Source organism: Chelon labrosus (genome assembly GCF_963514085.1).
Source record: "Chelon labrosus genome assembly, chromosome: 2".
Taxonomy (NCBI): domain Eukaryota; kingdom Metazoa; phylum Chordata; class Actinopteri; order Mugiliformes; family Mugilidae; genus Chelon; species Chelon labrosus.
Window position 1 is genome coordinate 19,233,051 of NC_140338.1, and position 25,503 is coordinate 19,258,553.

Sequence of the window (25,503 nt, forward strand, 5' to 3'; positions counted from 1 at the left end):
TGAGGTCCTTGTTGCTGCAAAGCCAAATTAACTGAATGTTACCAAACCACAAATTAAAAAAGTGTCAATCTATCTTTCTTATCTTTTACTGCAGTGTGTTGTCATACTGAAAAATCACACACGTAATCCATCACAACAGAAGCCGGATGGGCTTGGGGACCAGGGTTAATCATTTAGCTGTGTACAGTAAAGATAAACTGAGAAAGAGAAAGAGTATTGAGATTACTCATCAACCCAAAACATCCCACAGACAAACAGTTACACTTATTTACTAATTGACAGACTTGCAAAGGTTGACCTTACTTTAATTACAGTTTGACGCATTGCATTCTCAAGAAGCTTGGTTTCATTAATGTTGACATAGTAATTTTATGAAATTAGCTGCAAAAATAAAATAAAAAGAAATCATTCAAACTTGATGTACAAATAAACAAAGACATTGCTCTTTATTCACATTATCCAGGCTCAAGGAACAAGGAGGCACCAAATGAATGCAAAAAAGAATTCTTTCCCTGTATTATCCTAACAGAAAAACAATAAAAGACAACCATACATTTTTTAAATCAATTTTGCGTAAAAGTTTTCTATCATTTATTTGGATCTTTATTTGCATCTGCATCTAACATTACTGTTAGTACTTTTTAATGACTGCATTTAGAATATATGATGTAGTCCAGTTTGGCTCAGGCCTGACCACAGTATTTTTAAAAGCCAAATCTGCATGAGTGTGGGAGGCATGAGTGAATTTTGTGAAATAAAAGCAATTCAAGTTCCTCAAACAGGCCTGCATTATAAATATACTTATCCACCACCATCACAATCAGCTGACAATCAGAATGATACAAACAACGCCTACATCCTGCTAAAGTACAAAGAACCAAGTTCTGTTGTAAAACTCAAAACCACTACAAACAATATAAAGAAAATAAAAATACTTTTTTTTTTCTTTCAAATGAAAACTCTGGGCTTAAAAAAACTTTTCTCTGAGCTGAATTCTGACACATGGGCAGAATTCTGACACATGGGCACATAGTGAGATTTGGGCAATTGTAAAATCTGATTGAGCCTATTAATTAAAAGGACACTTATGTGACTGGAGTAGAAGGGTTTTATTATTATAGTTTTATTATTATATATTGGGATTGTGATATATATTGTTTATGGCAACTTTCGTTTAGTTAAATTATTACTTATTACTTATTACCTATTACCTATTTCATTTTATACTTTAGCACAGCAAACTAAGTATATTTTGTCGAAGTATGCGGTTGAATTCTCAGAGAAATGCTAACTAGAGTGCTGTGAGCCATATTTCTTCATTTTATTTACTCTAAATTTGCAGTGGGATGTACGCGCCATCTAGTGCTGATACTGACCATACTGACATTGGTTTCTTTGAAGTACTCTGTGGAGAACTCCATTACCCATGGTGCCTTGTTACTCAGCGCATTCTACAACTTCGCCTGGACTCATTTTAAAGTCTAAAGTGTTTCATATCTACTTAACTCACAACACATAAAATAGCCAGTAATTAATTATTCATTAACACGCAATAATCGGCGGCCATTTTGAAACACGAAACATGTTTTTCAGCGATCTAAAAATAAACCAGATCCTGCTGGCATATTTGTAGCCAGCTAAAATCCGTGTGCGAGGTCCTTAGCCTCCAGTGTCATTGGTGAATGACCGAAGATGTCTCACAGCAGGTTGTTTGCCAAGCTGCTTTGTAAGTATTTTAACAAACATTGGTTTTAACAACTTGAAATGTGTGGCATTTTAGTTTTTGTAACACAAGTATACCCCCAGGGTCCGAGCTTTGCAGGGTCACTCAGTCTTGCACTGACTAGCAAAGCTCTCCTTGGTTGTCTGTTACTTAGCTTCCATGCTAGTAAGCCTCATTAGCCCGTTAGGCTGACAGCCGTAGCTGTATGATAGTGAAGCTCACTGACAGTTAGCCTTCAAGCTAACTAGCTTTTCGGTAGCGTCCAGCTGACACCTATCTTCAGCCTGTCAAGCTGCTAGGGGTTTGATCTTTGACCTTGCATGTCCTCCTTTCTAAAATGTAGCCAGTCCAACTCGCTAGTTTGTCAGAGTATCTTATATTTAGCTTTCACCCAGCAGTATTTGGAGGCAGCTAAATTAGCTGTCAGTTTGTGTGCAGGCTACATGCTTATAAGTCAATGCAATTAAAAAATAAAAATAAAACTATGTTTTGACAAGAGTATAGTTGATAGGATGGGATAATGTGAATTTAGTAACTTGTCAGTTTGATAAGACATTTAGCTTAGGTGGGCAACTGAACTTTGTTCCTCTGACTGGGGCTCTGAAGGCAGACCAAAGTTCAGTAATTCAAGTAACTGCTGGTCCTTTGTTTGCTGCTCGTATATATTATCCTGTTAAGGCATTTTGTCCCACTTGGCCAAACTTTGAGCCATAATCTGTTGCTCTTTTGAAAGAGCATTTTCACCTTGAGGACCATAACAGGCTCCCTGGTAGCCTTTCAACTTATGAACTTTAACTTCATTATTAATAGTCAGCAGCATTTGTTTGGGGCCTTTGGTTCAGATCAGTGTACTGACCAGTGGCAATCTGTGGGGTTGTGGCATTCAGCTGTTGTTGGTATATGGGGGTCTCAGTGTTATATTGTTATATCTTTGTTTTTTTGCAGAAACATCCGATTGACGCTTGCAGCAATTGCTTTGTTTTTCCAATTATTGATTAATAGATCAGTTTACAAAATGTCACATAAATAGGGCGAAGAAAAGGCCAATGTAAGTTCCCAGAGCCCTGGATGATATTTTAAAACGTGGAACTCTCAAATGTTTGGTCTTTTTGCTCAATAAATTTAAAATGATTCATTCATTTGAGCGTTGTTATATTGTTTTGATTTCTCTTGATTGAAAAATGGATTAACGGATCTGACCAGTTGTTGTCTGCAGTGTTTCTTAGTGATACTTGTAATGCCGTAGCATGTTGTTAAGGTTATGTAACACTCCCAGTGTCTTTTCGATTGCTTGTCTCACAGGAGACAGAAAACTTAATGGAGGCACAGCTCTACTGTGACCTGCTTAGGATTTAACAACAGCTGTCTGCTACTGAACTAAACATGTGAGCTACTGCTGAACATGCTGATAGTTTTAAATTATAGTACTTCCTAATCACTTCAAATCTGTCCGTGTTCTTAGTATGTCATATTTAGACAATCATATGCACTTAAACATAGTGAAAGTGCTTCATAGAATTGTTAGAATGATTGCGGTCGCATTCGCACTTCAAGCTAGAAGTCAAGTTTGAAGGACTTGTTGCCCAGCAACAGTTGAAGACCGTTAGAGAAGCAAGACACTGCAGGCTTTAAAGTGCAGAGGATAGTATCTTTAAGGAAAAGTGAATTCTTATGTAACCTGTCATTGTTCACTGTAGAAAGAAAGGGGTTTGGTAAGTATCTGCACTACTTATGTGCAGCAACAAAAGTTTTTCATGCATGTAACAGCTTTATTATTGACTCCTAAACACTCTATTTTCTTTTTGTTTTTCCCTTTAGTGCAGCAGAGTGGAGTGAGGCATTGTTATACAGGATCAAGAAAGAACCTCTACATCACGAAGGACACGAAGGTCATCTGCCAAGGTTTCACAGGGAAGCAGGTTTGTACTGACAACTTGGTAATGTTTCATGTCAGTTTAGATTACTGTAATCTTGTTGTGAAATCTCTGTGAAATCTTGTTTTTTCCTTACTGCTCACACACTTCCTCCCTTTTTTGGGTTTCAAATGAATCCTGTGTGTCTGAGATTACCAGAAAGGAGAGCTTCTAAAAGTTCATTATTTTCAGGATTTTGTTTCCACCTAACTGTGGTACGGCATTTTTTAATTATGTAAATGATGTCAAACCAATTCTAGTTAATTTGATTTTTACTCTGCGTAATTCCTGCTTGACTCCCTTACAACAGAAACATATTCCTGCTAAGTAATTAAGTACAGACGTAGAATAGTTTATTTACAGTATTTTATTTAATTATTTTAAAACGTGAATTTGAATTAAATGTGATTTAGGCAAAGTTTAGAAGTGTTTTAAATAAAGTCCAGACTAAAACTCATAGTAATAATAATGATTTGTGTAAATGCTTGTTACTAGAACATTTGATCATCCATTTTGCTGGTGATATAGTCTAATTGTTGCTTTGCCTCTTGGAAACTTGAAAGTCAGTGTTTTTTAAGGTAGTACTGAGGAGAATATGACTTTAATTTTATTATCTTTTGACTCTTTTCCCCCATGACTCCTCTTAGTCATTCGTTTAGTCAGTAATGACAGGGCTTTAATACAGTATGTTGATTTGAGTCATTTTTCTTTAGCTCAAAGCAGCTCAGGTGATTATCTTTGATCCGTGTCCAGTCAAGGAGAATAAAAACTCTTGGCAAGCGTGTTCAACAAGCCAGAAACATGAACTTTACAGATTTATGTCCCCCCTCTGTCCTTACTCATATTCCATTTTTCATCTTCCATTTTCTCCTCAACATAATAAAAGGTTGTTAAATATAGTTCCAGTGAACACTCGGGGTAATTAGAAAAGGATGAGGAATGAAGCAAGTGCTATTGAGTGCACATCGTCGTGTCTTCCTGGCTTGATAAGCCAACCGTTTTTCAAAATTATTGTCCCAACATTTGGGGTACTAATGACTGTCTAAAACAGCAAAGTTAGCAGGGTGAAAGAGTTTATTACAAATGGAGAAAAAGTGCTGATTCATAGCTTCTAATTCCTCTTAATAGGCCAGTTATCATTTTTACATTAGGGTCTTTTATTTGGACTTGTAGTCACGATCCTCGCTTCTTTATCTGCGTTGTTTCAGCATCTCCAGTAATAATTAACTGACTACAGACTGATTGGATTTGTTCAGCAGAAAGTCCCCTTGGACAGACTTGATGCACTAATTTTCCAACAAAAATGGGATTCAGTCTTATAATTTTACCTCTCAAAATACATTCTCCTCCCTATACTGTTACTGCTGCTTTGTTTATTTCCATTTCAAATGAGCCCTGATTGCATTCACTGTTATCCTTCTCTTCACCTACTCGTGTTAATGTTCTCATGCAGTTTCCACTTTGTTCCCCCTTAAATCTCTCAAAGGTCAGCGAAATGAATCCTGTTCTACGACAGCGTACTGAATATCATATACGTATCTTCCATGACATTTCCTCATATGTCTCATGGACTGTATTTGGAATGTGTGGACTCTCAGGAATTGTCCTGGGAAACTAAGAAGAAAAATTGTTAAAAGCAAATTGTGAAATATTTTTGGGTCACCCCCCCCCCCCCCCCAACAAAACAAGTGAATGTGTAAAACAAATATATGGTGGATGTGCACTGATCAGCCACAACATTAAAACCACTGATGGGTGAAGTGAATAACATTGACCATGTTGTGACAATACAATTTTCTGCTGGGAACACAGACACGTACCGCTGAACTGACACACGCTCGCTATAGCGACAGCACTCCTTGACCTCAGTGGCCGCCCCCAGCGAGACATTTTAGACTGCCACGCTACAAAAACTGCTCTGGAACGTCAAGGTGTTGATCCGAACTAACTGTTCAGATCCCAAATTGATCTGTGGGACGAGCTAGGGGAAGCCTGATCCACAGAGGCACCTCCCCCCAAACCCAGAGGACCCAAAGACTCCCACTAGCAACGTCCTGGTGCCAGATGCAGGAACCTCTCAGAAGGCCTGCGTCCGTTCCCCGACGAATCAGAACTCCCCAAAGGCATAAGGAAGACCTACACAACATTAGGTGGTTTTAATGTTGTGGCTGATAGGTGTATCAGACTTATAAAGCTCCCAATATTATTATTTCAATTGGTGGGTATTTCCCCAAAATATTTAACATTGGTTTTCAGTGTTTCAGTTTAAAAATAAGTGGCCAAATGTGAATCACAGGGATGTTTACATGTTTTATGGTAATTGTGATGTCTTTAGCTAAAACTACAGCTACAGTCAGCGTTGGGTTTGTATAAATAGTAAACTATAAACTTTTTTTGTCTTTGTGTTCAACCCAACACATGCAAGCAAAATGTAAAACCACCGAAACTCTGTATAATTTATGTGCTGCTTCAACTTGGATTGGAGCAAGTGAGCTGAATAAAATGCATCAACTGTGGCAGCTCAACCATGACATGCTTTTCTGTGGCCTACCGTGAAGTGACAGTATGCGAAATGTATTTGTAAACTCTGGCTCTTAGGAGATATTTCACAGTCAGCGCTGAAGAATTTTGATTTGTTTTTCAAATCCTCTGCAACAAGATTAAACTAAGCTGACATCATTATTTATTCGCAGAGAACGCTCCGATTCCCCCTCATTGAATATATTTACCGGTAGCTTCACCCACCACTAGAATGCGGCCTCACTTCTGTATCCATCTCTTTACTCAGCAGCCGCAGGTGATCAATCCTGGATGGTAGCATATTTCCTGCTTCCTCTCCGTCTGCCATCATATCTCAGGGTGGGCGCTTTAGACGTGGCTGTGCTCCACTTCATTATACACACAAACTCTCTATATCTCTGCTTCTAGGGAACGTTTCACAGTCAGCAGTCGCTTGATTATGGCTCCCAGTTAGTTGGAGGAGTTTCCCCTGGCAAGGGGGGAAAGACGCACCTTGGCCTGCCAGTCTTCAACTCTGTCAAGGAGGTATGTATGACTCCTTAGCCGTCACGGGTTAGTCTTTTTTAAAACCAATTGTAAATATATTTAAAAACTAGAATTAAGAGATGTAGTTTTGGACAGATTTGCAGCAAACATCCTGTGAGGGACTGTGACGCTTCACAAAGGATTATTTTAAATGAAACATTAGGTGGCACTATTCCCTAACTTTAGGTTTTCCTTTTTTTTTTTTTTATTGCACCATCTTTCCTCTTTCCTATTCCTCGCCTCAGGCAAAGGAGGGCACAGGGGCAGATGCCACTGTGATTTATGTACCCCCTCCGTTCGCGGCAGCAGCCATCATTGAGGCCATTGACGCGGAGATACCCCTGGCGGTTTGCATCACTGAGGGCATCCCCCAGCAGGACATGGTGAGGGTCAAACATAAGCTGCTGCGCCAGGGCAACACCCGCCTCATAGGCCCCAACTGCCCAGGAGTCATCAACGTAAGCCTGCACACACGCAACCACACAATAAACGCACATTTTTCTGTTTTTCTTTATGGCCGCGAGGGCTGAAAGACCTAATTCCCTCTCACAGGTCATTGTATAATTGAGATTTAAGAGCTAGGATGCATCATGCGTTAGAGGTCGAACAACACAAGTTTGCGCTCTAGATATCTTTGAAATAGAATAACGACAAATAAAGAATTAGTTTAACGTCAGACTTTAACAAAGCCTCATCATCTGTGTTTCATTAACTCTACATTTTTCCAGACTATTGACCTCACACGCAGCACAATTTGCCTCATATATCATATAGTGAGCAACTGCTGAACCATTATTCATCCTCTGCACATCTTTGGACAAACTAGTTTATTTTAAAAACAAACATTTCCGTCTAGTTTATTATCTTTATTATGTTTATTGTCATGGCAATTAACTATTTGTATTAAGACAAATTCTTTGAATGTGTAAACTTTGCAGTAAAAGAGTATTGTGGTTCTTGTTTTGTCATCCTGGGGACTGAGTTTAAATTTGGAACTAGACGTGCTGTATTTATAGTCGTGTAGACTGATATTTAGCTCTCAATGATCACCACCTTGAGCAACTCATAGAACTGTCTTTATTTAAATTAAACTGCATTTTTTATTTTTATTTTTTAACAGCCTGGAGAATGCAAGATTGGCATCATGCCCGGCCACATTCACAAGAAAGGAAGAATTGGTGAGCTTGTGTATGAATAAAATCACAGAATAAACAGTTAGGTTATATATAAAATCATTGGTTCAGTTTAAATGCTCAAGGTTATTTTGATTCAGAGCACCGAAGCTGAGTGACAACAAAAATTCACCTGCTGACTCAGCCTTTTAAGGGACTGGAGGAACAGAAAGATAAAAACTCCATACTTTTCTTCCCAAATTGAACTTTTTTTCCCCCCTACAACACTGTACTTAAATCCTGGATATAACTTCTGCTGCTGACAGCTTGATAAGCAGCGTGTGCTGCTACTGCTGCTGCTGGCCAGTGAACCTTTACAGGAAGTCTGTTTCATAGTAAATCGACTGTCATCATTACCAGAGTAAAGACAGAACAGATGTTACAGAGCTCTGTTATGATAGTAATCTGCTTTGTTTTTGCTGTCATGAAGAAATGAGTCAGTCAAAATCGTAGCGAAAGTAACAGCTGCTTTTTATATGATTTTTCTCATCCATGACTGAATTGTCTTTGTCGTGTTTTTTCTTAAATAAAAAAAACTGAACATGCTAAGTACACATGTTAAACTTAAGTTATTTTCGGAGGCTTTTGTGCCTTCATTGGATAGATAGTGGAGAGAAACAGGAAGTTTTGGGTAAGAGAGCGGTTGACATGCAGGAAATGGCGCAGACTGGACTCAGACCTGTGCCTCTGCGTTGAGGACTATTGTGCCTGACTATATTATTATTTTTTAAATCTTTCTTTCAGGCATTGTCTCTAGATCGGGTACCCTGACATACGAAGCTGTGCATCAAACTACTCAAGTAGGCCTGGGCCAGTCACTCTGTATTGGTAAGCTTCTAACTTATAACACATTACATTTAAACACATAGCACCACATCCTCTAATTTTATATCCGTACAGCCTTTTAGCTTGCTGCTGAAGGAAGACATTAAAGACATGTTATATTAGTATGTGCTGCATTTGGTTTCAAAACAGGATAACAACATATTACAAAGCACTTAACATCACAAACTCATATTTAATTTGAGCCTTGCTGTGAATGACGACGAGACGATAAACATCAGGTTTTAACCTCTAATAATCACTCTGAAGATAAAATAAAGAACATCTCGCTGGATTTACTCATCGGGACGTGATCTACCAGGTCCACCTTCTGCTAAAAACCCATCAGATGCAAGTACATTTCTGCGAATAGCTCTGATTTTTTTTGTGTTATAAAGCCACTTACCAACTTTGCAAGCATATTTTTCTCAGATCTGAGCATTAAAGGCGCCGCTGTCTTTGAAGAGCCCTTTAGAGATTGAACAGACCCATTGAGTGGCTCAGAGGGAAGCAGAAACTTTGTCTGCCTATTTTCAAAAGCCTTTCTTCTGGAAGTCGTAAGGATAATGTTTTTCATTTCTGATCCATGACTATTTCACAAAAAAGAAAAAGGAAAAAAAAGATGTGTGATTGTGCATTAAATATATGAAGCAGGAAGAATTTACAGTTTGATATGCTTAAGAAATGCTTTCCTGCTTTCCTTTGTTGTTCAGTTAATGTTCTTTTTTTTTTTTGTTGATTCAATTAAACAGGACGCTCCTTGTGCATTTATTCAGATGGTGTCCTCATGATTTTTACACATATTAAAGAAAAGACAATAGTTTTTGAAATATTTCAGTTGCAGTTAATACAACATTTACCGTAAACCCAAAGTACAGAATTCTCCATTACCTGCCCATCTGGTTATCATCCTGCCTTTCTTTCTAGCATTGTCTCCCAATCTTGTCTTTGTAATTAATTGCTGCTTTAATTAGCAACACATGCAGCATCACAATTTGAAGCTGTGACATTATATGCAACCATGTTGTTAATTACCTTTAATAACTCAACAGTTATTTATTTATTGCTCCTTACCATCACTGTCACTGAAAAGACCACCATGTCAGTCTCCTAGATGCAGCTGTGTATATGCTCTTGCTATCAGCTGTGTCTGTTCAAATTTTATCAGAGCATCTGGACGTTTTGTAAGTACACCGTTAACTGTTTTAGGAAAACAAACTCCTTTGGCCAACTTATTTACCACCAGAAAATCGATATTAAGGAAGTGTTTGGACACCCGAATTAAATGGAAAAACAACTCGGCTTCATTATTATTTAGACATTTTAATTATGGAGTATCCCCCAGCCAGACTTCATAAAGCCAGTGCCGCAACAGTATTAAATATTGTAGAGTTCATTAAGGGGGTTTATTGGTGGCTCTGCTAGCGACTTCTTCAGTTTGAGTATGACCTAGGGGCCTCAGCAAATTACAGTTAATACAATATTTAATATCACTGTCATCTTTGTTGCTGGTAATGTGGTTCTCTTAGATTATTATTCATGTACTTTTTTTTTCTTCTCTGTGTTGCCAGGTTTTTTAATGGTATGAATATAAATTTAGGTGACATTTTGTCTGTGAAGATTTGTCTTGTGGAGGTTTGACCATGCTTTTATAGATCCTGGTGGATATTATTCTTGAAAATGATTGTGGCACCCTAGTGGTTTGCAAAAGTCATGTTCCTTGGAGAGATGGGGGAAAAAGTGCATCATTAAACTACCATGCAGAGATAAAGGTGATCCAGGACATTTGAAGTAAAACTGGAAAATTGTGTAGAACGGTGTTCCTATAAATATCCATTTCATACTAAGTTACTCTCTGACAAAATGTCTCTGAAATGATTCTGCAGTCGCTCTATGGAGCTTTACTTTGTCTTCTTTAACTTTGCAGTCATAGCTGTTTGAAAATTGGTTTCCACTTGTAACAGGTGGTAGATAAACCACTGTAAGCTAGCAGCCAGCACAGGGACTTTGACAATATATTTTTCAGTCCGACTGAAATGACTCTGCTTAGAAATTCCAACTTAAATGTTGACATACATGTCATACATACATGTAAAGGTTTAGTGCTAGAAACCTGATTTCAAATTAATAAAACCTCCCCTCTGTTGGATAATTAATACACAAATGTTTGCTAACAAGTTGCTGCCATTGTTTGTGCTTCTGTCATCCGGGATTCTGAAATCAGGATATGTTAACATGAACAAACATAAAAATGTAATAGTTCAATCCGTTTGTAAGCAGGATACTGGAGTCCATGTAAACGCACCCATTGTCGTATTATACTGACGTAGAGCTGGCTTCCACCTGTTCCTTGTTTGACTTTCGGGCTGAACAGCCAAGTGATCCTCAAATATTCACAGAGATTATCATTTGAGACTATTGAATATAAAATGTATATGTGCTTTGTCTCCTGCAAGGTATTGGCGGGGATCCGTTTAATGGCACAAACTTCATAGACTGTCTGGAGGTGTTCCTGCGAGATCCCAAGACAGAGGGCATCATCCTTATTGGAGAAATCGGAGGGAATGCCGAGGAGAATGCAGCCGAATACCTGAAAGAGCACAACTCTGTAAGGAAATAACACACTGTACACCCATTCTTTGACTTCACTCTCCTTGAGTATCCTCTCATGAAGCGCTGCACCTCAGCAGATATATCTGTTCGTGTGAAAGCTGTATCCTTTTTTTTTTTTTTTGAATTAGCTTTCAGTTATGCTCTTTTAAACCTGTCGGCTCGAGCGAACGGTGGAAATCATCACACATCAAGGACAAGACAGAGCTATGAACGTCTCCTTGCTTTCTGATCCTTACCTTAGCCTTTCTCTCTTATTTTTCTGTGTCCATGTGATTTGTATGATCACGATAAAGAGTGGCAGCTGGGATGAAAGTGATTCATGGGGTGTGTTGTACAAACCAGCATTGTTGATGAACCTCCTATGATGCCTACATGTGATAAAGAGCAGTAGGCCGATGATTGGCTTATCCAGACTGAAGGCATTTTTCGTTGTGCAGCTTGCAGATTATTTTCAGCCTGTTAAATTTTCAGTGTGAACGCGTTTGTTTCTGCGTACGTGCTTATGGTGCTCTTGAGCTGAGAAATGGATTTGATTTGCCCTCAGCTTCTCTAATGCATGCAAATCTCTCGCTGGCGTCTCAGGAGAATAACTTCTCTCACTCAGTAAATAAAGTACAAACACCCCCCACCCCCCTCCCAATCACCCGCAGTGTTGATGGCAAGGGACAGGTCGAACGAAACGCGTGCGTGAAAAGCTGTAGATCTCCCAGAGAAAGTCAATTGTGTAGAACATAGCACATTAAAGGTATTTTTAGACCTTATTAACAGTCAGAAACGATACAGAGATGTCTTGAGACATTTCCTTTTTTTATTTGATGCATTTGAATTCAAGTCTGTGATGCACTAACATAGGGCTGCTCCCTGGAGTGAATACCATGTTAATGTGAAGCGCAGTGTGTAGAAATGAGCAGAACATGAGCACAGCAAAGTCTCTGAATTAATAATAGACGGTTTTGTTGGTCAGTATGATCCACTTGTATTGCTTTATTAAAAATTCAGCTGTCTTTCATGTCAGTGGGCCTTTAAAACTTGATTTCAGATCTTGAATATTAATACATTCATGACTAAATATAATATAATCCAGCTAAATCCATGAAGAATAGTGTCAGAATAACGTCCTTGACAATGACAACATGCATCACAGCAGCAAGACCTCAGCATGCTTCTGTAATCCTTTGTAAAACATTTTAAATTATCTGAACTTGACAGCTTTTACTGAAAAGGACAGTAACTGGACAGACTTGTCACTCGCTTCTGGATAAAACATTAACAAAATAATCTCCCTACCCATCAAGGTTTTTATTTGTCACATGCTTAATGTACGGGTACAGCAGCAGTGAATTGAAATTATGACACCTCTCAGCTGTGCAAATAGCAGGTAATTTAAAGTTGAATAAGATAAGAAAAAACTGAGTAGAATAAACAACAGGTACGTGTGATAAGGGATTGAATTAGAAGTCAAAATGTCTGAATATAATACTGCTATTTGGGTAATTGTGTTGCATTATGGCGGCTGGTCATTTTGTCCACTCCATTCATATGAGTGCGGAATACTTATTGGTAGTCTGAGCAGCACACTGATAACTTTTAACTGTGGGGTGAGAATAGACACATTGCTGACAGTAAGACCATGTATAGACAGTGGACGTAGACGTCTTTTATGAACAATCAAACCCTTTGTTTGTGGACTACTGTTTTGGAGCCAGCCAGTTTTTTGGGGGCCAGAAGTGACCTGGCATTCATGTGGATGTTACTTAGACATGTACCACCCACCTAGAAAAGGTACCCCCACGCCATAGCAATGACTCCTTGAAGGCAACAGCCATTCAAGTTTCAAAGAGTTTCTTGTCATGTGCACAGTGCAGAAACAACATCAGTGGAGTCTGATGGCAGTACGGAAGAAGGACTTCTACAGTCTCAAGGTCTTACATTTCACACTGTACCTCCAGAATAAAGAGTCCGTGTTAGGGGTGGGTGGGGTCCTTAGTGATGGAGGCAGCCCTCCCGTGGACTCTATGCTTATAGATGCTCCGCAGCGAGGGGAGTGGAGTCCTGGTGATCCTCTCAGCAGTCTTCACCACTCTCTGTAGGCGTTTTCTGTCCATGGCTGTAATTCTGCCGTACCACGCGGTGATGCAGCTGGTCAATATGCCAGAGACCAGCTGTGTGGTGTTCAGTGTCCAGGTGAGGGCTTCGGTAATGTGGACCCCTAAGTACTTGAAGCTGCTCACCCTTTCCACTTCAAGTTCCTGGATAAACACTGGCTGATCAGGTGGGAGAGGGAAATATGTACGGTAGCTGCGATGACGTCCAAAGTGGACCTGTTGGGACGATAGGCATACTGCAGAGGGTCCAGTCTGTCTGGTATGCTGCTCTGGATGTGGGCCAGTACCACTCTCTCGAAGCACTTCATGATGATTGGAGTGAGTGCTATTGGCTTGTAGTCATTCAGGTAAACGGTCCGCATATCTCCACACCACACGCACACAACTCCCCCTTTAACCTTACCGGAGGCTGCAGTCCAGTTAGAGTCTCACTCTGTACATCAAGGAGACTGGACGGCAGATTCCGGGACTTTGTTAGAAAGTCAGGTTCCGGTAAAAATTAGAGCACAGCACTCTTTTATTTCTCGCTGTGTCGTAATCCTGGCTCTTAGCTCGTCGAGCTTGTTCTCTCGGGACCGCACATTGGCTAGCTGGATACTGGGGAGCAGTGGTCGGCTAGCACAGGCTTTTAGTGTAGCATGGAGCCTTGCCTCGCTTGCGACGCCATCTCCGGAGCGCTCTCCTGGGGTCAGCTGGCTCTGTTGAGGTCGGTGTTTCGGGGACTTCCTGGTGGTGGCTGTGGGAGCGAACAATGAGTTGTAGCTCCACACACACAAAAACGATTTAGGAACAACTCAAAAAAACATGAAGAACAGCACAAGGTGTTGACCTGGCCTCCAAATTCATTAGATCCCAAACTGATAAAGTATCTGTGGGATGTACTCGAACATGCCTGATCCACAGAGACCCTTCCTCTCAACCCGTAAGACCCAAAGGCCCACACTAACAATATTCACCTAGGACACCTTCAGAAGGCCCATGTCCATTCTCTGATGAGTCACAACTGTTTTAGAGGCATAAGGGATATTTTATGAGAGAAGTAAACGATTTTTGAATGGGGGTCTATCAGAGACACTTAAAGCCGCTTTAAATATATAAAGAGTAAAATATCCTCTGTGAATTATACAACACCGTTCTAACCGTGGCAGAAGATTGTGTGTTGCTGTGGATCACATTATTCATTGTAAGAATATAACTGAGAAAACCGTTTTTTTAAGTCACAGCATTTTCACATTAACTTGACAAATCCTGCCGCGCTGGACTCGATCTGTATTGAATGCTCAGTGAAATTAAAGGTCGGGTGTCGTGATTGATTTGTGTCATGCAACATTAAATATATTGAACCCCTATTTGAGAAAGACACATTATACCAATGGGTGAGGAGGTATTGATTTCAGCACCCGTCAGTGTTGCAGTTGAGTTACTGCACGCTGTTCATCAGCTGTCGCCTTATTTCTGGAAAATTCAAGAAAACCTTAAACTTCCCGACGGGCTCTCCTGTCAGATTTTATGATGCAAGGCATACTTCAACATTCAGTCTCTATCAAGTGGTGACACTTGCTATCACCAAAATAATATGTCACCCATATCAAAGGTCTTCCTATCATTGCCAGAGTCTCAAAGGCTTTCTGAAGTCAGGAATAGGTTTCACGTAGTATAACCGTATTACAGTTTGATTCATGCATATCAAGTAGGTTGGGGTATTTGGCGCCTAAGCTACCGTGGAGGTTTACAGTTTTTTTTTTTTTTTTTTTTTGGTTCTAATTCAGCCTCTTGACTTTTAGCCCAGCCTGCCTCCACTGACCTTAACTAAACCCCTTGTAATTCTGCGAAAACAACACTGAAAATGAAGGCAGGTTGCCGTCCAGAGCATGTGTGAGGTTAGAAAAGTGTTGTCGTGCCAGTTCCTCCTGCCTCCCTGTCATGTTTATAAGGCCGTATAATTGTCTCAATTAGATTTTGCAAGCTTATGAATACAATTCCTCACTTTGTAGTGGGATATTTGTGTTTCATAGAACAGGGCCCTGCTGGCACACAGAGATGAGAAGGGGTGGAGGGTGGATAGAGAGCAACCTATTGGTCTCATAATTAAGGTAATAAATCTGTTCTGCTAACGGTGGAAGACAAAAGACGGGTAAGGTGAATAGTTGTATGACTCCACTCCTTGTATGAATTGTTATTTAGTGCCCGTGGAGGCAGGGATTAATAGAGTAATTAAACCCCATTCGTTTGAGGTAGATTTAAAACTCGATTCACACGAGGATGGTTTGTTTATTCTGAACGTGATTTGACTTCTGATTGTGCCAAGTGTGCTAATTTGTTTTGTGCTTACATTTTTCCACACATGGAACAGATGCTTTCAACTTATTTAGAGCACTTTAAAGTGATAGTCTCCCTCTTTCTTCCTGCTAACGGGGCAAATGTTAAATGTCTTATCAGTGGGGTATTTGCATCTAATGTCCTCCACATGTCCCTGACTGATATACTCTATATCCTGCTGGTTTTTAATTGTCAAAATCATGGATTGTATGAATATGGACAACATGTAACCACTTTCTTGCACTGGCTAAACTGACGCTATTACCCCGGGGACACGGGCAGCGGCATTTTGCGACTTTGGAGCCAGAGTGTGCGCAGTCGCCATCACATCCTGTTTCTATAGTGTTAAATAACTAACTAAAACAAAACTTATCCAAGAAATTGACACTTAAACATGCATCAACATAATGTTAACTACTTAAAATGACAGAAACCATCCTTGAAAAATTGACGTGTCTTTTAGTGTTTTAATTTGGCTCAAGTCAAATCCACTAACATGAAGGGGGTGTAGCTTATGACCTATACTGCAGCCAGCCACCAGGGGGAGCTCTACTTGCTTTGGCTTCACTTTTGAGGAGCTGTTCTGCCATCCATCTTTATTTACAGTCTATGGACAATAGTCATCTGTGTTTTATATTACTGGCTGCCATCTTGTTACTGTCTGTTGTCAGGTTTGAATTTGGAGGTAAAATGGAAGTAGAAAGTGGCTGTCTTTGAAGGAAGCTTTGGCTGTTAAACATGCCACATTCACTCTCCGAGAGCAGTCTGCCAGATGAGCCACAGCCTCCGTCTACCAACTTTGTGTGTGCGTGCCGTCCTCTGCAATTATGTTGTTATTCCTAAGTATGAAATATTAGCTGCTGTGAGTGCGCATGCACACACACACTCACACACACACAAGCTGACTCTGTCCCTCTTTCTGGTTATGATGTTATTGCTGAAGATGAAATATTAGCTCGCCTCACCTTGGAAATGATCTTAACTGTTGAATGTAACATCCATCAATGAGCGAGCAGCATAGACAGGCGCTGAGCTAATCAGTGCCTGCATGACTAATTACCATTTCAGAAATGAGATGATATGAAATGGCAGGAGCCTGAGCCCCTATCTGGTCATACACCAGCCCATGCAATTAAATGGCTTGATTGACCCTTTGTTTTAATAATGCAAGCTGAGACAGAGATGGCTGGTTAGACAAGCTTGTTATCATGGGACTCTGCAGTGGGAGGACATGGGGTGTTTAATTTCTAATGAATGAATAAAATGCAGGTGCAGAAAACTAATTCTCTGTTTTTGTGCAGCCCCCTCGCGCCCCCACTTCCCTCCATTTGCTGCCTTTCTTCTCCACTTTGTTGTTCTGCTAACCGTGCTCAGATGTCACACTCTCCCTTGAGCTTGTTCTCCTTCTCCGACAGTCATCACCTCATTTTATGCTCATGTTTTTCTTTCTCTCCCGTTTCATTTTATCAGGGTGCTAATGCAAAGCCTGTGGTGTCCTTCATTGCGGGACTAACTGCTCCTCCCGGGCGCAGGATGGGACACGCCGGCGCCATCATTGCTGGTGGAAAGGGTGGAGCCAAAGAGAAGATTGCAGCCCTCCAGTCGGCTGGAGTTGTAGTGAGCATGTCCCCTGCTCAGCTGGGCAGCACTATGTTCAAGGTGAGTCCTGTGTCCTAAGTAGGTATTGCAAGGCCCAAAGATAATAATCATGAACAGTAGTGGGATTTAACCAATTTCAAGGTTCTTCTTGTAGTTCGTGGTGTGTTTATATGCTTCTGTACCATATCTCTACTAATTCCTTTTTAAGGTTGACCCTTAAAATCTGATGGACATAGTTCACATCCGAATTCGAATTCATTCCTCTCAGATGAACTGCTCAGGATGTTTTCGTTGAGCTGAGGGGTACATATTAAATAAAGCTGCATGACTTGGCCTCATGTGATGCTAGGTCCTCGTCAGTGCTCTCCTTCCATTTCCACATCCATTACTCATGCAGGAATAACTCATCAACGCATTATTCATAGATAGTACGTAGCGCATGGAAGAGGTGAATCATTCATACCTTTGTAATGTTAGTTGTCACGTATTGTTTTTCCAACATAGCAAAGTAACCCTTGAGCTCCTGATCATTTATTCCATTTCTACTGTCCCGCTTCTCGGGTGAGTGACTAGCTATTTCTTTACAACACACTGCAACAATCTAAACACAGATCTTACCTTTTCCATTTATAGCAACTGTGATAATTGGTGATGTTAAAGCGTTGTCAAGTAGCCTGGGTTTGAAACTTTCGCATTGTCTCCCGCTTAGGGCTGACGACCAACTTTATGTGAAAAATAAACACAAATGGCCTTTTATTTAAAAGATGTGTCAACATGACCAAGCTACTGTCGGTGTGCACATTTCCATCAAGCACAACACACACAGGTTTTTTCAAATAAGTCCTTTATATCTCCTCTGCACAATTATAAACATACACCGGTCAGCCACAACATTATGACCACCGACGGGAGAAGTAAATAACATTGACCATCCTGTGACAAGCCAATGTTCTGCTGGGAAACTTTTGGACCTGGCATTCACGTGGATGTTACTTAGACATGTACCACCCACCTAGACCAGACCAGGCACCCCCCACCCCCCTTTATGTCAGCAGCCATGCCCAGCAGGATGCAGCCTGATACAGACACACACAAACGGTTTAGAAACAACAAAAAAAAACAAAAAACACGAAGAACAGCACAAGGTGTTGACCTGGCCTCCAAATTTCTGACATGTATCTGACATACATGTAAAAACATTTTCACAGTTTCTTAATTTTACAGATCTGTAGCCCAGATTGTTCTGTAAAAACTTAAACTACTAAACAGTACATACTAATAATAAGCTCTGCCTCAACCACCTAATGATTGTTAAAAAACAAAACAAAAAGACATAAATAATACTTAGAAGGGTGCCGTATTTCTGCAGAATCACTCACTCAATTTTGATACTTAATTATTATTAGAACTATAATTTGCAGAAAACACTAACATACTTAAACTTAAGTAAGGTGTTGAATGCTCAAGTGTAATTTAGTCTTTTAATATTGTGGTAATTTAACTTTTAAGTAAAATATGTGAGTACTTCCTTCAGCACTGATCATATTAATGTAGTAATTGAACTGTTTTGGGTGTGCAGGACCATATTCAGTTTTAATAGTCAGAGCTTAATTAAATTAAATATTAAATAATCCAATTTCTGCACTCCGTCAAAGACGCTTCTCATTATGTAAATGTGATGCACGATTTAGTCCATGAATAAGCACCCGGGTTACGTGTGTCAAATTCAAACCTAGCTGCATTCAACACCTTCACAGTAGAGTCCTCTTATATAACAGTGAGCTATTGCATGTTTTCAGTTATTTTTTTCCTCTAAAATTTAAATGCAACACAGTGGCTATGTTTACACTGACACTAGTATCCCACTAATAATTGGAATAATAGTTGACTCAGAACTGAATCAGAAGGAGTTTTCATTCAGCTTGTAGATAGATGGTTTAAACTAAAATAATAGTGACTAAACTCCATGTAAATGGTTAATTCGATCGTTCCTCTCTGCACGCTGCACATAGGGCAAATAGGAACTGAACTCGGCAGCGCTGTTGAAAACGGCTTGGTCAACTTTTTCTGCTGCTGATTTGACACTCCACAGTGGGCAGAACCTCTTACTGCTTCTCATAAAAGTTATATTCTGATTGATGTTTTGGGGCTCGTAAAAGCTTATATTTAATTGGGTAATTTTATATAGGTTTAGTTGGACATTTCTAATCAGAATGACTTCAGTTGGATTGAAGAAATATTGTCCATATAAATGCAGCCAATGTTAGCATGAGAATTAGAAATGTAATAACCTTAAATAGCCAAATATACATTCGTTTTGTCACTTCATAAAAAAAAAAACTATTAATAGAGTCGATTTAGTTGAGCTTTAGAAGAATTTCTTCCACTTGTAGCACATTTTTTTGTCATACGAAAAAATGTGAGGGTGGTTTACTGGAAACAGCAATTCTTTTTTTCTCTCTCTGGGAGTAGCAAGGTTGAGATTGAACTTTTAATATGCTGTAAAGAAAGGCAGAAATTAATAAATGCTGCGTTGACAGTGGCTGAGTTGGCGCTACTGCTTCTTTATTTCAGTTTATCTCTGGGGAAGCACGGTTAACAAGATGTATAAAAAGTGAAGGCATGTATTACACCCATTCATCATCTTACACTTTCATTACCACTGCTGGCACTACTGCACGCAGATATAGATTTACATGACTTTTTCCCCCCAAAGTTTAATTCATAATCATTGTGTGTAATGATGAAAAACGTGATGTGCTGGCGCTCATTTTCCCGCACGTTGTGTTCATGCATCTCTGTTAATCTCATTGACCGCCGCTATCGGAGCAATAACATGTTAAGAGAAGCAAGTAGACATATAATGCTTTGTGTGTGGAAAGGAAACGATGAGCCCGGCACCAGTTGTTCAGTGGGTGGAGGGCTTCTCTGCAGCCACTGACCTACATGAACCGCAACACACGGGGTGAAAACATACGAAAAGTGGCTACATGGATCATCGTAATTAATCAGACATGAATATTATATTAAATATTGTTGAAAACATAAGATGAGCATCGTTAAGGTTTCAGTTAAATGTCCAATTTCAGGCAGGAATAATAATATTCAGCTCCTCCTGACACACGAGCCATCACAAACAAAATCACATGTACACACAGAGAAATCTAGTTTTCCTCCACTTTGGCCACTGTGACATTTCCATTTCTAGCCATTTGACAGTTTTGTGTTTGTATCATTATAGGAGGCCAGATCCTTTTTCCCCCCGTAGACCTGAACCAAGTGTTATCAAATGCATGCTAGACAGGAAGACGAAGCCATGAATAAGAAATGTTGAAGTTCCAGTGAAAATTCTGAGAAATTCAGGGTGTCCCATAAGGATTTCTATTATTGTTTTTTTTTTTTTTTTCCTATGGGTCCAGACTTATGGGACACACTGTACAACATTTTAGCCACAGGGAGATGTAAAGACGTGAAGGGTTTTTTATCATCAATATAAATTCAGGAAGTAAGAGGAGGCAGATCAGACTATAATTAGTTCATATCTCATATCTTAACCAGAAATATCTTCATTACTGTATAATGTTTAAGGTTATTATAAGTATTGTAATTGTCCTTAGTGTTTGCAGTCTTGCTCCTGTGTGGTTGTTGCAACCTGTGGGACTGATTAAAAGGAACAAAAACTGCGAAATTATTTTTCATTATCAATTTTTTTTTTCACCCATCTTTTGCTTCATTTTTAGCTGTACTGAGCAGGAGTAGTTTTTCTTATTCACGTTCATTTCTTTTTAACTCTTGCGGAGTTAAGCTAAAAAACGTTTTCTATATAAAGTATTCATTTCAAACTCATGGTAAAAAGAAATCCTTAATTATTGAGAGTGTAACACTCAAAAAGTAATCTGCTCCAAGAGGCCTAAGAATACAGACTTGAAATGTAATTGGTTAAAGGAACAGCATCATTAATGTATTTCAAGCTTCAGCTTCCTGCAGTTTTAATTGTGAAGGTCCAGGCAGATTTCTTTGACTCCGGCAACACATGCGGCTGAAATATGATTGGATAAAAGCTCTAATACAAAGAATAGGCTATTGGGAATAATTTAATAAGATTAATGGGAACATACTAAAATGTGAGTCAGTGATTTTGTTAAAGTTTAGGCCAACAGAGAGGGCTTTGCTGGCCCTGACGGCCCATCACTGATAGATTCAGATGCCATTGTTGCTAAACTACAGTGGAAGTACAGTCCAGAGACTGTGTAAAGAATTGGCTGTATTTACTAAATTGCTAATGCAATATTTTTTCTTAAACCATTATAAAATCTGATCTGCGTCTGAATCTGCAGACTCCCATCACATCTTGACTGCTTTAAATTAGCTCCCTTGTCACTGCTCAAATACTTGTGGACTTGAGTGTAGGTGATACAATCTCTTCCTTTAGTTCATTCTTTCATTTATTTCCCGTCTATCGCAGGGCTAACACGGAGAGACAGACAAGCATTCACATTCACATTCACACCTACGGCCAATTTAGAATCACCAATTAACCTAATGAGCATGTCTTTGGACAGTGGGAGGAAGCCGGAGTACCCGGAGAGAACCTATGCAGACACAGGGAGAACATTCAGACAGAAAGGCCCAGTCGGCCTGGATTCAAACTCTGAACCTTCTTGCTGTGAGACATCAGTGCTAAACACCCCTCCACTGTGAGAAAACAAGGACAAAACACAAATCAAGAAATCTCCCTAGCGAAACCACAAAAAAAGTTTTAACTTTTGTAGAGAAATTTGTCTTTCGTGTTGGTCCCCGTATCTAACACACAGACTAAATTAAATATGCAGCGCTTGCAACGATATCCAAGGACAAGATCTCTGCGTACTTATCTATGTTTATCTGAGAAGGACTTAATTCGTATGCAAGGTAGAATAATTATGACCTTTTACTTGTTGACAAAATATCTGCGACGTATAATCACAGACTGCATTATCTAGCCCCGCTCAATACTGACAGCAAAGCCTGCGTGCACAGATGTGTGCAGACAAAGAAACGTTCAAGATTTCGTTTGTGTAACCGTAGAAGGAGGTGCACAGACCGTCTTTACGCTCCTCGTATATCTCATTGTATAGCCCAGATGTGTCAGAGCTGTTGTCATCGCCGGCTTGTAAATGTCGCACTTTTCTTTCACATCATGTTTCCTTCTGCTCTCCTCACTTTCAGTCCAGGGTTGTTTTCACCTGTCGCTTTTGGGTAGCAACCTCTGCTTTGTTCATTTTACTCCCTCTATTCCTCTTGAGTTGATCTGACTCCCTTTCACAAAAAAAATACTGTTTTTTTCCCACTCTCTCACCGATAGATCTTCTCCTTACTTTAGTGCTACAATTCTTGTCTTATACCCTTGAGTTAGTGTCTGCTGCCACGGACCAAAGAAGCTTCCCTCTCCTTTTTTTTCACAACCCCCTTCCTCCTCCTTTATTCTTGTCACTCTTTCCATCCCATTACCCTTTTTTTGTCCTCTCATTTCCTCTACAGCTTTCTCCCAAATTACTGAACCCTGTATCACTCCCTTTTAACCTAACCTCATCTGTAAGAAAAAAAAAAACCTAGTGAACAAGGCCGCAACTCTTCGGTTTACACCCCACATCTAAATGTCGTCCTTCCCAAAAAAGTCAGGGTAAGATTGCCTCCCATGCATTTGAGATTTTTTTCAAACGGGCACTTTTTTTCCTCCTGAAGGTGGCAGTAGATCTCCAGGCATCCACAGGCCGGCGAAGAACGGGCCAACATGTGCATGAGTACTTGTGTGTTCTGCAGAGCTGATAAATGACGTTTGCATTAAGTTACTTTCCCCCTGTGGAATGGGAAAATTCTCTGGGAACGACGTATTCGATCATCCCACGATTTGTGTGATATTTCCCAAATTGAATATGTAAATAGCAGCATCCTTTTTAATGGCTAACATAATGCTTTCCCATTTATAGTCACATGGTTGGACTGTGCTGATAAACACAGCAACTATAACCTCTCATAAATCAGATTTTTGCAGATGTGTAGCCCCCTATCAATCACAGGGAGTGAGCTGTTTTAATGTTGACAGCTGGAACGTACTGACACGTACGTGCTACATGATTTGCACTCTCCAGGAAAAACAACTGGCACTCCAGAGCTTTGGCCGCCTTTGTTCCCCCCCTCTCAACAGCAGATCTGATACTCAGGATCAAAACAGAGCTGTGTGAATTCTGCATGAATAAATCATTCACGTCTGTCTTTCTGTCTCCCTTCATTTCACGATGCTTCTTTTCTTTTCCCTCTGTTGTCCATCTCTGCAGGAGTTTGAGAAGAGGAAGATGTTGTAAATTGTGCGAGAAGGCAGCTGACCTTTTACCCCCTGCCTCAAAATTGAAATGAGCAGCCGGATTCTGGAGGTGGATATGCCCTGCAGTGTCTGTAAACCCTGATTATTTCAACTACGAAGCGCACATACAGTGTTTATATTGTAATTTCTGCCATGAACATGTACCTTGCACATAAGGAAAGAATAAAACATTACTGGTATCCTAATGAACTAAATGTACACAATGTAATCGCTTTGTAGATGTGTTTTTTTTCCTCCTCCACACATTGTCGGCAGCTGAAGAAAGTATGCCATAGTGATCAGTTTCATTCTGTTATGCTCACGCTGTAAGATGTATTTCATTGCCCGATCCACTGGCTGTCCATCTGAATAAGAACTATTTCTCATTTCATTTTCCAGCTGTGTTGTGTCTGTACTTTCTCTTGGCACATGTGAGAAGCAGATGTGGTCTCATTATTGAATGAGTTTGTCAGTCTCCAGATTTTTACAGCTACAGGACTTGAGGACTATCAAACCTTACATAGATGGGGATGCGGAAGGCATCACCTCTGCCAGAAAAACATATTGGAAGCACTTTCCTTAACAAAGATCTAAACCTCAAGAAAGCCCACGATTACTAGGCCAATCACTCAGTCCATCTAAACATAAGTGGGCAACAGCTTACGCCACTTTGTCTCTTAAAGGAATGGTTACACCAGCATTTAAACGTTTTTGCCATTAACCAGTGGTATGCCATCTTGTCTGAGCTAATCCTTGAGCAGGAAAACTAAAAATGTTCAAATGGAGGAGGCTATCGCCAAGATTTTTGGATTCAGTTTTTAGCCCTAGAGGTTGCCACTTTGTTGCATCATCCATTTTAGTTTTTGCCTCCTCTGATGGTGTATAAACTGCTCCACAAAAGAAGTTTTGTAGAGAGTCAAAGACTCAAGTACCACATGTTTTGTTAACTTGTGAACTGTCGGCTTATTAGTTGAGGAGTCTTATTAAAAATATTCAGAGTGGAAGTCTTTACATCATGTTCAGCTAAGCCCAGTCTGTGCAGGGAAGATGTGTTGCCGAAGTGTACTTTCCATATTCTGAGGCATTTCAGTATCTACCACCACACCAACTATAGGTTATTCAACTAATGCTAAAAACGCAGAAACTTGAAATCGAACAACTTTCCCATTTCTGAACCATTTTTGCTTTGTGGCAGGGCTGAAAGGAACCACTGCCATCAGGGAACACCATTTTCATGTACATGGTCTGTGACAATGCTTATGGCTCAAGAGGTAGAGCGAGTCCACAAACCAGGGGGATGGTGATAGATAAAACTCCGGCACATGTCAAAATGTCCTTGAGCAACACACTGAACCCAGAGAACCCAGAAATTGTGACTGTAAAGCGCTTTGTTCACCAGCAGGTAGAAAATCTCTATAGAAATACAAGCCTTCTACCAGGTGGAACATGTCAAAGTAACAGCCACATGAATCGCACATCTACTTGCAAGCGGAACATCGCCAAAAGCATCAAATTGCCCCCACTTTCTTGCCTTCCTCCTGTAGCGCATCCATGTGTTCCACAAACCCAAAAGAAAACACAATTCATCCGACCAGGCCACCTTCTTCCATTGCTCCACGGTTCAGTTCTGATGCTCACGTGCCCCATTGTTGGTGCTTTTGAAAGTAGACAGTGAGTGGTGAGCATGGGCAACCCACAAAGCAACCTGTGATGCACTGACGTCGTTCTATCCAGCATTAATCTATTCAACAATTTGAGCCACAGTAGGTCATCTGTTGGATTGGCCCATTCAGGTCAACCTTGGCTCCCCATCCCCATGCACATCAATGAGCCTTGACCCTGACCCCGA

The 25,503-nt window shown here is 40.1% G+C and overlaps 1 protein-coding gene across 1 annotated transcript; it reads left to right on the forward strand.

Moving 5' to 3' along the window:
* The first annotated feature begins 1,608 nt into the window (after nt 1-1,608).
* suclg1 (succinate-CoA ligase GDP/ADP-forming subunit alph) lies at nt 1,609-23,883 on the forward strand. Its single transcript, XM_084562040.1, has 9 exons — nt 1,609-1,726; nt 3,542-3,642; nt 6,565-6,681; nt 6,927-7,139; nt 7,802-7,859; nt 8,598-8,681; nt 11,132-11,283; nt 17,183-17,371; nt 23,629-23,883. The coding sequence occupies exons 1-9, from the start codon at nt 1,693-1,695 to the stop codon at nt 23,653-23,655; spliced, it is 975 nt and encodes a 324-aa protein (XP_084418166.1). The 5' UTR covers nt 1,609-1,692; the 3' UTR covers nt 23,656-23,883.
* Nucleotides 23,884-25,503: the final 1,620 nt, after the last annotated feature.

Coding starts and splice junctions, on each gene's coding strand:
- suclg1 (XM_084562040.1), top strand. CDS start 1,693: ATGTCTCACAGCAGGTTGTTTGCCAAGCTGCTTT. Junction 7,860..8,597: donor TCACAAGAAAGGAAGAATTG/GTGAGCTTGTGT, acceptor TCTTTCTTTCAG/GCATTGTCTCTAGATCGGGT. Junction 17,372..23,628: donor TGGGCAGCACTATGTTCAAG/GTGAGTCCTGTG, acceptor CCATCTCTGCAG/GAGTTTGAGAAGAGGAAGAT.